General features: G+C 36.3%; 1 protein-coding gene across 2 annotated transcripts in view; it reads left to right on the top strand.

Annotated features, from left to right (window-relative positions):
* The window catches only part of SYT1 (synaptotagmin 1), a 195,236-nt gene that overhangs the window by 45,173 nt on the left and 135,699 nt on the right, over nucleotides 1-14,364 (top strand). The window contains exons 2-4 of one of the 2 annotated variants that reach the window (XM_007450159.1): nucleotides 3,580-3,764; nucleotides 9,739-9,852; nucleotides 13,547-13,714. In XM_007450159.1, the coding sequence (XP_007450221.1) occupies nucleotides 3,580-3,764; nucleotides 9,739-9,852; nucleotides 13,547-13,714 (467 nt within the window). Of the gene's footprint in view, nucleotides 1-3,579; nucleotides 3,765-9,729; nucleotides 9,853-13,546; nucleotides 13,715-14,364 lie in introns of both variants that reach the window. The other variant, XM_007450158.1, reaches the window with a different exon arrangement.

The following is a 14,364-nucleotide window of genomic DNA, read 5'->3' as shown; positions in this document are numbered from 1 at the left end:
GACCACATGGTAGTTCTACTTTTAATTTTTTTGAGAAACCTCCATAGTTTATATATATATATATATATATATATATATAAAATGACTATGTGAACTAATATGACTATGTGAACTAATTCTTTTGAAGCTGTAGGAGAGAATCCCTTTCCTTGCGTTTTCCAGCTTCTAAAGGTCACCTACCTTCCTTGGTTCATGGTCCCTTCCTCCATCTTCAAAACCAGCAGCACAGAATCCTCAGCTCTCTCTGATTCTGAAACTCCTGCCTGCCTCTTTCACTGAGAAGGACCATAGTGAATACACTGGGTTCATCTGGATAACCTAGGATAAACTCGCCATCTCAAGATCCTTAATCACATTTGTAAAGTCCTTTCTGCTATGTAAGGTAACATAGTCACAGGTTCCAGGGATCACAATGTGGACATTTTTGAGGACTCATTATTCTGTGTACCACAAAATCTAAGTTAAAACATCAGAAGCAGAATTGACTTTGACTTAATTCTTATGCATCGGTTTACCTTCAGGTTAAATGATATGTGAGATTAATTCATTAACTAGAAGATGAAAATAACATTTTTAATGGAGAGCTTTTACATTAGTCTATTATTTTCTGTTGAAAGGTCCTTAAGTTAAATGCTAAAATTCATGTTATAAAATTCCATTTAATGATAGTTGGGTAGCAATAACAATAAACTGATAGCTTTCTGCCAGTAGCAATATTTTGATGAGCCTATTTTTGATTGAAACTATATTTTATATTTAAATAAATAAAGAAATCGCTCTTAGCAGCATCTTTTGCTGTTATTTTCTCCATTTTTTTTTTCAAAAGTAAAATGTCCTATTCAATAGGCTTCACAGCCCCACAAGGATTTTTCCTTTGTATACATGTAGTAATAATATGCATATTTTTAACCTAATAATGTAAAAATATATTTCAGTTTCTCCCACTATTCAATCTGTAGTTTTTCCTTTATAAAATTGAAGGGATAATGAACAAAACTTCTGTGAAGATTACATGAGATTTAATGTATGTAAAGCCGTAGCACAGCTGCTGGCCCATAATAAGTAGGTCTTCAATAAGTTTTTAGCGTAATCCAAAATATATTTCACGAGATTTGCTCACTAATGTTGGAACTTATTTCTATAAATGCTACAAAGTAATAATACTGTGGATGGTGTTTCTGACTAAACTTACAAAATTTAGTTGCTCTACGAAGTAAAATAAGATTGTTAGCACGAAAATTCAATTTAAATAACTGCATTTAATTTAAAATGGTGGTTTATAATTAACTGTTCAGTCCAGTTTTCATATGGGTACACAAAATGATAGCATTAAGGCTTTTTTAAAATTCCATCTAAAGGTACCAGTAAGTTGTGAGGAAATTTTTGCTTATTTCATATATTCAAAGTTAAAATTAAGCTATTCAGAAGATCAGCTGAAAGCAAATCTAGAAGACAGCAGCACTATAAGAAACAGAAGTCAAAAATAAAGGTTTTTTTCAGTGATTATAATTCACCTTCAAGTTGCACTATTTCAAATTTCTTCCTGTAATCCTATGTCCCTATCTCTTTACCTCCTTTAAATAATGTTCCTATGCTGTCACTGTCTATTTTCTTTTTGTGAAGTTGTCAAATGATCTCTGTCTTGCCCTGCGTAATTTAAGAGACTTTTATGTAGCTCTCTGAGAGACTATCACGCAAGTCCGACTAGGAGAATAATTTACGAGGTTCAAAATGAAGGGTCATTATTCTACTGTCTCACCCGCAGTGAATACACAGGCTCTCTCCTTCACGCATGGCAGGGTTTTAACTAGATCAAAAGAGGTAGAAGCTTTTAAATGAAGTATTGTGAATGCTATCATTGGTTACATAAGCTCCCTTTACATTCTTTTAAAAATATGATTGTTTAATGAGATTAGAAACCTATAAGAAAGCATGTCTTTAGGTATGGGCTTATCTGTAACTTTCACACAAATCTTTCTTTGGCTGAAAACACAATTTCAGCAGTTATGGTTTTATATGTCCTTAGGGTAACATCTAGTCATCTTTCGTAAGCTAGAATAATATGCATAGTAAGTCTTCACTAGGAAGCTAAATGCAAAAGGAGCCAAGAAAGCGGATTTTCTCAGTTTTGAAGTTCACTTTTAGGTGTTCTTACGTCATCAAAGTACTCCTACTTGTGTTCAGCAATCATTGATACTAATGATGTTTATGTAGCTAGAAGAAAATAGCACTTTTTCTTACCATTTCAGTAACCAATGTCTTTTTTGATTACAACAGGCAAATCTAATTACTGCTTTTTGTGATTAATCTCAATAGTTGAATGACTTTCTAGGCAAACTGAAATCCTCCATCTTTCCATGAGACCTGATTTTTTTATAAGCACATCTGTAGGGGATGCCAAATGAGAAAATAGAGTTACTTTTAGTAGCTGGACAACATGTCATAGAAAAAAATGCTTGAGTGTCTTTATTTGTGTATGCTTTATTAAACAGACCCTGTGAATCTGAAGTCTACGTTCTTATCTAAAAATTCTCTCTTCCTCCTCTCAATCTCTTAGCATATCCATCAAACTCCTCTCAGTGTATTCACCTCTTTCTTTTTATATATTTATTGATGTGCATTTTTTATGCCCCCACAGGTACTCTGAGCTGTGTCACCCACAGTACTTAGCCCTATGCCTTGAATATTTCTTTAAAAAGCTAATATTAACTGAATTCTTGCTGTGTGCTAGACGCCATTCTAAGATTTTTAGTCTATTAACTCAACCTTGAAAAGAGATGAAACGGGTACCACTATTATCTTCATTTTATAGAGAGGGAAACAGCAATTCAACACACGTAATCTGGCCAGTTACGAAGCCTGTAAGTGGCCAAGCCTGAATCTAAGCCTGGGTTTATAACCGCTGCCCTACCTCCAGAGACCCTGCATGGGTAAATCTCCCCATGATCGACTTTCAGAGCACCAAGTCCTACTTCCTAATCTTCACTACTTTTAGGACTTTACATTTGTCTTTCTGTTGTTTTGATTAATATCTACCCCTTCCACTGTGCCCAGGGCATATTAATAGAACCTATAGTATTTGATAGGTGAGTAATAGCAGCTAATATTAAGTTTTTGCTATGTGCCAGGTACTGCATCTTATTTTAATCTTCAGAAAGACTATCAGGTACCCACCAATTTACCTCCACTTTAGAGATGAGGATACTGAGACAGAGAGAGGTTAGGCAACTTGCCCAAGGTCACACAGCTAGGAAAATGGTGGAGCCAGGGCTTGAACTCAAAGGCCAGAGGTAAGCTCTGAAGAAATGAAGGAGTGGATCATTGAAAATCTAGCTTGGAGGGCCAGGGAAAGCTGTAGGGAGGAGATGACATTTGACATGCCTGGAAGGGCGAGGGGGAAAAGATAGAAACACTCTAGGCTGGGGAAACAACATGGATAAAGCAATGCAGAACAGTGTGCCTAGAGCTCAGTAAATACGAATGAATGAGTGAACAGCTTTCTTTACAGCCCATGAATTTAAAGGTTTTGCAGATGTAAATGCTTTATTACTAATAGTCTCTGCTTTTTTTTTCTTTCAGTGCCACCGTGGGCCTTAATTGCCATAGCCATAGTCGCAGTCCTTTTAGTCCTGACGTGCTGCTTTTGTATCTGTAAGAAATGCTTGTTCAAAAAGAAAAACAAAAAGAAGGGAAAGGAAAAGGGAGGGAAGAATGCCATTAACATGAAAGATGTGAAAGACTTAGGGAAGACCATGAAAGATCAGGTAATGTATTCATTCCATGCTTCTTCTTATTTTATCAAAAATTTAAGAATAGACAGTTTATTAGTTTATGCCAGATAAATATAGAAATAAACAATATCTGGACACCTGTCATAGTTGTAGAAGTGCTTTGCAATCCTTTCAGTCATGACTCAACATCCCAAAGTACAATGGAAACGTGTGGTTAGGGTTTTCCAGTCTCCTAAGCACATAGACCAGGAACGGGCATCCATGACCATCAAGGCCAAGTTGGTAGGCCCAGCGTATTGGAATGATACCTGAATATTTGTATTACATCTGTTTAGCCTGTCTTAATTGTGCCTAGAGTTAGAGAAACAGAATAAAGAGTATCTGTTCTTCCTCTTGGGCGGGACATCTTTTTGTCATCATCACTGTTCATATTAAACAGTGACTAAACAGTTCATAAGACTATTAAATACTGAGTCTTATAGCTATTTATGACACTTGATGAAAGCAACCATCCCTATACAAACATCCAGCTCAATTATGAGCGCTCAGGAATAATGAGTTATACAAGGCAAGTGAGAGAAGTATGAGCTGGTTCTAAAGAATGGGGTAGAATTTTAAGGCAAAACTCTTCACTTAGGGACAATTAGAACCATAATGCAGGTTATAAAATCCATCTGGCTGAGTTATCTTCCCAAGGCCAAGGAAGCAATCGGAGTGTCCTTTACACTGTTACCTATCTTTCCTAAACGAACTAGGTGATTTGGTTCAGAATAAAGTCTACTATTAATAGGTAAAACAATTAAATGTCTCTTCATTTCTCTACTGGAATCATATTCATATTGGATATTTCTAAGGAACAACTTATTTCATATAAAAAGTAAATGTAGGGACTTCCCTGGTGGCACGGTGGTTAAGAATCTGCCTGCCAATGCAGGGGACACGGGTTCGATCCCTGGTCCGGGAAGATCCCACATGCCGAGGAGCAACTAAGCCCCGTGCACCAGAACTACTGAGACTGCATTCTAGAGCCCACAAGCCACAACTACTGAGCCCGTGTGCCACAACTACTGAAGCCTGTGTGCCTAGAGCCCATGCTCCGCAACAAGAGAAGCTACCACAATAAGAATCCTGAGCACTGCAACAAAGAGTATCCCTCTATCTACAGCTAGAGAAAGCCAAACTAGAGAAACCCAATGCGGCCAATAAATAAATAAATAAATTTATATTAAAAAAAAGTAAATGTGAAGATTTTTCAGAGAAATAACATTTTCAATTATCAGTGCTTCCCTTCAAATAATTCAAAATTTCTATTTATTCCCTAATAGCAACATATATAGGCAGTTTTATAAATTCTTCTTATACTATTACTATTAATTGAACTCTTAAATATGTGAATCTCCTTAAGAAAAATTTAGTTGAGGAAGATATTTTTAGTACATTTGTGTAGTTATCCACACACTCAGGACACTAATCTCTCTCCCTAGCCTGAGTTTTAAACACTTTTCTCAAAGACACTGTAATGTCTCTTGACAACAATTTCACATAGGCTCTTTTTTCACTTGAACATTTGCTTGGTTTCAGAGCTGTAGAATGAATGCTATGCCTGCACTCACACTCAGAGAGCTTCATCCTGAGCTCAGAGTATCAAGGGTTATGTCTTTCTCAAAGTTTCTAATCACAGCCACAGAAGCCCAGGTGCCAGTGTTCAACCACAGATGTCTAATAAGGATTTTTCTTTTCAGTTAATTTGTTACATAGAAACTGAAGCTTTAAATCACGTCTTGTTTTATTTCAGCATTTTCCGTAACCAGCAGGACGTGATACAGATTTCTTTAGACAACATATTTGGGAGATTAATAACAGTTGTAATAACCTTCTAGATGGACATGGATGTACTGAATAATTTGTATGTGAATTTCAGCTATGTCTATGAAACATTGGAAATATAATACTATCATTTTCATAACTACATTAAAATTCAAATGTGGTTTTCTTGTTTGCTAGAATTAACAGTTTAAAACACTAAATAATGTTAAATGATTACTACAGCATTTCTTCCTAGGACAAGAAATTTGTATTTTTCTTTGTGGAATTTGTTCTGTATGATGTAAGACTAATTTATAGAATAGTAGCGGTGTTTATTACCCCTGTTATGACATGGATAAATGACCAAGATCTCAAAAATAGTAAATACAGAAATCAGTAAGTTTTACCATTTCACTCCATATAAGAACTAACAGAAATTCAAATTTCAATATTCATGACTATATGTCTCTATGATAAGATTTTATAACCAAGGAAGAATTTTTAAATATTCTGCAATAACAACAAAATGGTAATGATACATAATATCTGTATACAGCAAAGGATACATATTTAAGACTTTTGTAATGGCTTACAACTTAAAAGCACTAAAAATACAGAGGGGCAATATCAACTTGCAAAGTCAGAGGTCTGGAAAGGTCATTTCTCCACGGTTTTTACTAACGTGTGTGGATATTTAAATTTTTATTTCTTCCCTCTGTGTCCTCCTTATCTGTATTATGTCTCATGACTGTTCTGGACTGTCCCTTGCGGTAGGTTTCCTCTGCTATTAGACACCCTTAGTCAACGCTCAACTACATTTAGTGGCCTGGCAGCCGGGGCTCCGCAGCTGAGGGTATACCATTCTGACACACATCAAGAGGCTGAACTAAATTGATTTTTTTTTTTTTTAAGATAAAGGGTTCTCATTTTAAGATTACTGATTAAATAGAACAGTATTAGAAAGCTCAAGTTTTAATTGATGGGCACAGAAAGAAAATGTAGTGTCTTACGCTCCCTTTTCAGCATGCCTTATCAATTCCAAATCTGAACAATTTAACAGAGAATGAACAAATGCACCTTCTGATGGTTTATCTAAGTACAACTAAACACCTTTTGAATGTTGAATCAAGCCAGAAGCATGTGCACTAAATTTGTGAAATTTAAAACAAGGTCTTTTTCCCATCACAGCTTTTCCCATTACAATTTATCAAACTCTCAGAACTGCTGGGTTTTCATGCATTTTCCTCTGCATTTTGTTCCTTGGTGCGTGTGGTGGGGAGACTACTGCTCTTGAGATATTATACTAGCTGCTGATTTAATAGGTCTTAATTTAATGTAATGGTACAGAAAATGTCTTGCTTAAGCTCGGCCTTTGGGACAAGAATAGACTTAATCACTTCACCGATAAAGCAGTAGCACTGAGAAATTATCAAAAATTTAGCCCTATTCCATGCAGAATAATTGCAGAAATGGTCATGCACCTTTCACTAGGGCAAAAACCACTTAGAGAGAAGGCGATTTAATAGCTCAGCTCTTTCAAATGAAACTGAGCTGAAACATATGTAAATTGTCAGTTCTGAAAGAGATTTTGAAAAACTATTTTAATCCATGAAAATTTTTTTTATGATGGAGTGGTGTGAAGATTTTTGAGACAAAAATGTGCGTTAAATAGTTTGCTATTAAAAACAATTAAAATCTTACAGGAGGCAAATTACCTACATTGCCATTTTCTCAACACATCTTTTCAGACAGTATTAAAGACTGACGCACAGCTGAGGTTCTGAAAGGGCAATGTGGGTTCACTGCCTCAAGTCCTCCCCTTAAATTCAGTAGTCTTTTCCTGTCACTTTACTATCATTTTTCTATTAGCAACACCCCAAGTTAAAAGATTAATATTAATTTTTAAATAATTATGTTGTTTTCCTGCCTGTGGCTATCAGTAAAGCAACATTTTACTATTCAAGGAAACATCCAAGTATAAACTTCCTAATTAAATGATGTATGGCTCACCAGATTGCACAGATGTAATAATGGCAATTTTTGATTTTCCAAAGTCATTGTAGGCTCCTGAAATTTTTCAGGAAGAACAAAATGGGAGGCATCTCCAACTACAGCTCAACTCTCTGTTTCAGCTCAACTCTCTGTTTATCATCTTCCCACCCTAATGAGTTCTAGTAAGATGATGCCAAGTCTGTTTTTTAGGATCAAATTAGAGTTAGATGACTAGAGCCAAATTGCAGTCTTGTCAGTTCAGAGACTGAGGGTGTCATTTTGAGGCACCACTGAGGGTCTCTGTATGAATGGATAAGTGAACAGCAGAGATTTCTCTGAGCAGAGGGAAAAAAACATGTAATCTGGGAGTTGTGGGAGGTTGGATGGTAGAGCTATAGTCTAATGACTCCGAAGCCTTTTTGAAGCCTGATTATACTTCTGGGCATTTGAGTTCTAGAAGATTTCTCAGGTTTAATGTGATCACTGACAGGAGTTAAAATTCTTTTGCTTTGGGCTTCCCTGGTGGCGCAGTGGTTGAGAGTCCACCTGCCGATGCAGGGGAAATGTGTTCATGCCCCGGTCCGAGAAGATCCCACATGCCGCGGAGCAGCTGGGCCCGTGAGCCATGGCCGCTGAGCCTGCGCCTCCGGAGCCTGGGCTCCGCAACGGGAGAGGCCGCGGCAGTGAGAGGCCCACGTACCGCAAAAAAAAAAAAAAAAAAAAAAAATTCTTTTGCTTTGTCGGAGATATAAAGCAGCCTACCACTCGTATGTCTTATCTTCAGTTTTGTGAGATTCTATAGTAACACACACACACACACACAAAGAAAGGCAATGAAAATACCATAACCAAAACCTAGGAGGGAATATTTGTGGTATATAACAATGGAAGGATTGAGACCACTAAAATACAGAGTCTCTACAACTCACTAAAAGGCAAACAACCCAATAGAAAAATTAGCAAAGGATGTATTATATATACATATTATACAAAAGATTATTATACAGGTAGTCCCCAGAAGAAATAATACAAATAGTTCATATAAAGGTTTTTACATTTTTCAACCTCAATAGTGTTCAGGAAAATGTAACATTTTATCATTTTTCATTTCAAATAATAACTATTTATAGATTTCTAATTTTTTTCTAATTCTTTAAAGCAATAAGAATGCACACCCCCTAGAAACAAAACTTCTAATATTTATAATCTTTATAACCTTTGATTTTTTTGAGCAAACTTTTTGCATTAATTGGGAAAATACATTACATATTTTTATTTTTAATAAAGAGGAACATTTGAATAAATTTTATGAAATTATGAGCTTTCTAGTATTTCAATTTATATTACACTTAAGTTTTAGGTTATCAGGAACATTCAATTGGTTTAAACTGAATTTTGAGAATTCTGTGCCATGATTTTTGCTTGTTACCACAAAATTCATTCTTATGCTAATTTCAGTTTGACAGAATTGCAAACATAACTCCTTTTACCTTTTGGTATCAAACAGACCCGTAAGTCAATTTAGTTCAGCCTAGCTTTCTGTGGAGCTGTTATGAAAGTAAAACAGTAAACTTAAACTGGAACTGGGGTAGATTTTTCTCTAAACATGCATTTGCTGGTGGCATGTTTTTTTTCCCTCTTCCCATAACCATTACAAACGTATACGCAAAACCCAGGAAATTACAATTTTCTAAGAATCACTTACTCAACTATCTTTTTCATAGGAAACAAGGCAAGAAAAGGCCACCCATTTCATGTAAATTACTCCACTGCATGTAACAAGGGTGTTTTTACATGATGCTTAAGAACTCTTTTAAACTACATGAATGTGAAAACTGGCCTGGTTAATAGCATGTTTATCATACCTCCGAAAGAAGCGATTTTATCAGAGCCAAATATATATAACACAAAGTTGACGTTTTCTTTGCAACAACTTTACATTTTTTGCTTGCAATATTCTGAGGGGCTACTTCCATTGCTTCCATGTTGCTTGCTGATTGGGGGGAAAAATTCCGTGCACAAATGGAATTTTAAAAAAATACGTAAGCAGCAGATGTGAATGTGTGTCAGACAAATGGAGATTTACAGCATCTCAGTGCTTGCTTCTAACAGCTTGGAAGTATAACCACAGGCCCAGTGTCATTTGAGTTCTGATGAAAATTCATTTGAATTCACATATAACCCACTTCCCTACTCATAGGCCCTGAAGGATGATGATGCTGAAACTGGATTGACTGATGGGGAAGAAAAAGAAGAACCCAAAGAAGAGGAGAAATTGGGAAAACTTCAATATTCACTGGATTATGATTTCCAGAATAACCAGGTCTGAGGGGGAAAATGTCTTGTAATTCCATTACGTTTTCTGAAATTACCAACTAGAAATTGAAACAAGATACTTCTTAAAACATTTGGTTTGCTACGAGGGGAAAATGCAATTATCAAAGCTATTGATGAAATCATTTCTATGTACAGGCGGTCCCCTACTTGCTAATTTAACTTCTGGTAATTAGAATCCACAGTGTTCAGCCGATTACATCTACTTATGGCACTTACAGCAGGCAGGCAGAATACAAATTAACTTGAAGCCATCAGTCTGATTCTGAGAGCTCCCAGTCACAGATCCCTCAGGCTGAGCTACAACAATCTTCCTTGGAATTCATGGATTTAGCTCCAAACAGGGCAAGGGACCTTTGAGTTAGACCACCAATTAAGCCAAAGTCTTCAAACAAAAATTAACCATTTGATGAGGAATCAAAGATTAAAAAATTGACTTTCCATGAATTTCAATGGCAAGAATGCCTTATATAATATGATACTGGCTAAACCTCCTAGCACAAATGAGTTAACAGCTCTAGAAAAGTAGAAAGACCATCAACTTGATTTCTAATGCCTTTGCATGCTGCCCTGCTTCCGGAAAAGTGACAAGGATCTAAAGGTTGTATCAAAACAGTCCTTCTTGCTTTAAAAGCCGTGAAGTGCCACCTAGATGAATGATAATACTAGCTGGCTTTTATTCACTGCCTGTTATAATGGTAGCTCAAAGATAAATGTTAAAAAAAAAAAAAAAAAAAAAAAAACTCTACCTAAAAAGACCTTCTAGGGGCTTCCCTGGTGGCGCAGTGGTTGAGAGTCCGCCTGCCAATGCAGGGGACACGGGTTTGTGCCCCAGTCCGGTAAGATCCCACAAGCCGCAGAGCGGCTGGGCCCGTGAGCCATGGCCGCTGAGCCTGCGCCTCTGGAGCCTGTGCTCCGCAGCGGGAGAGGCCACAACAGTGAGAGGCCCACGTACCACAAAAAAAAAAAAAAAAAAAAAAAAGAATTAACTGAGTTAGAGATCAGGCTCTTAAAAATCTATAAGGCACAGTTCTTTTCCGACTAGGAGAGCTTTAAATCTCTCCAGTTTGATCAGTTCACTGACCTTTCGGGGTGGGGAAGAACTTGATAGATGTAAATACAGTTACTATCTAATGCAGCACGTGTTAATTATGTCTAGTTTGATGAGGAATAAACAATAAATAAATCAAACACCAGTACTCAGCTTTGGTGACTTATGTCCAAAGTCAGTAATACTGTGAGCTCTAAACAATGGCAGCAATTCTGGACTTTATTTAGGAATTGACTGTTCAAATAATGTCTTCACTTTTGGAAGTGTCCAGAGGGTTCCTCAAAAAGAACATATTGATACGCACCACCATATAATAAATAATTGTATTTAGTTAGCTTCATTACAGCCCTGGCTCATTATTTTATAATACGTTCCAGAAAACTGCATGTTGGTTATAGATACAAGCCAATAGGTTATGGATTTATACAGAATTATAGGTATACCATTTCTAGTTAATTAAATAGGGCATTTGAGGTCATTTTTATTGCTTCTACCAAAATTTGATCATTAGGGATTGGTTGAGAGCAAAACTGCCTATTATTTATGTATTCTAGAGAAGGTCAAGGTCAACTTACATTACCTTAACACAAAACATCTTTTCCAGAAATATAACCTGCCTTTATATATGTAGCCAACAATTTTCTACTAATTTATTCTACTTTCATATTTTCCAGTAGAAATCTAGTGGATCTCATCTTGGTTAGTCAGAAGTCAAACTTCTATGTTGGCTTTGAGTACTCTAAGTAACATTTTATAAGGTAGTATTTTTAAGAATACAGCACTGAATTTTTTTTACTCAAATATAATTCGAATGCGTTTACTCTTCCTTTTCTAGCAAACCCATTTTAGAAGGTATTTCATTCAGAGGATCTAGGGTATTCTACCTGACAAATTGTTTTAATAGTATGCATTTATTTTTCCAAACGTTCTCCACTAATCTGATTTATAAAATGATTCCTATGAGTCACGGAAGATAAAGTCGGGGGAATTTCGTAGATAAGGCTGTAATCAAATATACACACCTGCTTACCAAAACTAAAAGACAATCCTAAAAGTCCTCTAAGAACCTTTCATGGTGGAGAGAAATGTGATACTGATCTCTCAAGCAGACGTCAGAGGGGGGTTGGGAGAAGTAATTCCACCTCTATCAACAAGATACCCCCAAATCTTTAAAGTACAGATGATCAAGTTTGAAAGAGTTTAGGCTATATCACTAGTGCTTTCCCTGCCCCAAAGAAAAAGTATTACAAAAAGTGAGGAGAGAAAATAATCTTGCTTATTCACATTGCTATCCAAAGGCAAATTCCAAATACCAACTTGGCAAACCAAGAGACGAACTGTTTGCTTTACTAATCATGTCTTTATAAGCGGATGTCTATTTTAACCATTCTTTGACCACCTGTCTACGTTTTGTATACCTACAATCCAGCTTTCTTATTGCTATTGTTGTATGATGAAGTCACAAAGATCTTGAAGCATTAAGATGGAAACAACAATCTTTAAGGGTATTGGTCTAGGTTAAAAATTGAGCCAACTAGCCAAAGTGCACTTATGCACATGGTGGGTCCATTTTGTAGAAAGTGGATGTGACTCTTTCAAGGAGGTGACTTGCTTTTCCACTCTATTGGTGAAAAAGGTACAGACTCAACATTTCAGACCCTGATGTGAACAGCTATGATGTGACTGCATTTTCTGAAGGGTATATACATTGAATAACAATAAGGGAGTCTACTTTTGTTTCCCATATGGATCTAAACCAGTCTGTTGACACAGCATGTCTGATGGCAGGGCATCAGAAGAGTCTGCTCACACCTTCTGTTTCCTTTGCAAAAACATTATCAGTGCCAGCCAATACCCGCATTCATAATAAGAGATAGGAATGTATCACTGAGAAAACCAGACGTGAAGAAATGCAGAGATTTCTGCTGTACTTGAAAAATATCAGAAACTTAGTCACTTAGCATTAAAAACAATAACTGTAATCTCCCCTTCCTTTATATGAAGCTAAAATTATATTTCTTTGACCCCATGTCCTATATTTAACACAGAATTTAATATACGATAATCATTTTACTCTAAGTTAAAACAAGAAGGAGCCAGCACACAAGTAAAGGTCAAATATGATAGAAACTTGAAAATCTTATTTTTATCTCAAAAAGCTACCAAATTCTAAGGAAATTTCTATTTAGCTGCTCTGGGGCTTTGGTTCAAAATAAGAATTTCCTACTTTATAATTACAAGCTTGTGATTGTTTAACAATTTCTTTCCACTTACAAATCATGCCCTGGAAAGAAAAATAATGCACAAGGGCTTTTAGGAACTGGAAAGTTATTTGATTGCAACCCTTTTGCAAACATGAATTCCATATTTAACTGTAATCAGCAACCTTTTAAAAGCCTCTTTTGTGTTTAAAACCAGGCTTCCTAGAGCCTGCATCTGTCATAATTGGGTTTCTGAAATCTATGTAGCTCACTTCATTTGCCTTCTGTGCTCAGATTCAGAAGAGAATAAAAGTTTATTAAAAGCAAAGAACAAAAGGGAAAAATCACAATGTGCAGCAGTGTGAACACATCAATCTTTTCCAACATGTCCACCAATGCCAGTGTTTGCTGTATCCTGCCTCTCATTTCAGCTGCTGGTAGGAATCATCCAAGCTGCCGAGCTGCCCGCCTTAGACATGGGGGGCACATCTGATCCCTATGTGAAGGTGTTTCTGCTGCCAGATAAAAAGAAGAAATTTGAGACCAAAGTCCACCGAAAGACCCTTAATCCTGTCTTCAACGAGCAATTTACTTTCAAGGTAATTTTTTTTTGTACTTACTAATGAACTTGTCCTCTGTTGTTCTAGATAACAAACTGATCTCATCCTGACACATATAGAGACCACTTGACCACTTGTTCAGAGACTCACAAATGATTCTATTCAGAATATTTAAGATTCTTATCTTCAATGTAATGAGGACTCTCTATTCCATTAAAATTTGGTCCAAATAGGATTCAGCTCAGCTATTTCAGAAAAGAATATGGACTGGGATAGAACTAGGATGTCATTCGTATCTAAAAAGTGAGTTCAGCTTCAAGTGTGTCTGTGGACCTGAACGTTTCCCCCTCTCTAAAATAAAGCCAAAAGAATTGTAAAGTTTTTCCAGGTTTCCAAGTTCCTGAAAATAAATCACGACCACAAAATAAAGTAAGCTATGCAACATTATTTAAATGGTACAATGAGGTATTACTCTCGTTGCAAAATTTTTTGTGTACAGGGGAAATTTAAGTATTCTAAAACATTCTGCTTAACCCACCAATAAAAAGAATATGAACCTACTGTTTTTTTCCATCTCTAGCATTTTTCCCTTACACTTGGCTCTTCCCTGGTGTTCTTCATCTTGTTGAGACACCTCAATTAACAAGCAGTAACAAAGAGGAATTCTGGCCACATAATAACTCAGCAGG

Source organism: Lipotes vexillifer, unplaced genomic scaffold (assembly GCF_000442215.2).
Source record: "Lipotes vexillifer unplaced genomic scaffold, Lipotes_vexillifer_v1.1 scaffold694, whole genome shotgun sequence".
NCBI lineage: Eukaryota > Metazoa > Chordata > Mammalia > Artiodactyla > Lipotidae > Lipotes > Lipotes vexillifer.
The sequence above is the reverse complement of the archived record's forward strand: the minus strand, read 5'-3'. Positions and strand labels throughout refer to the sequence as shown.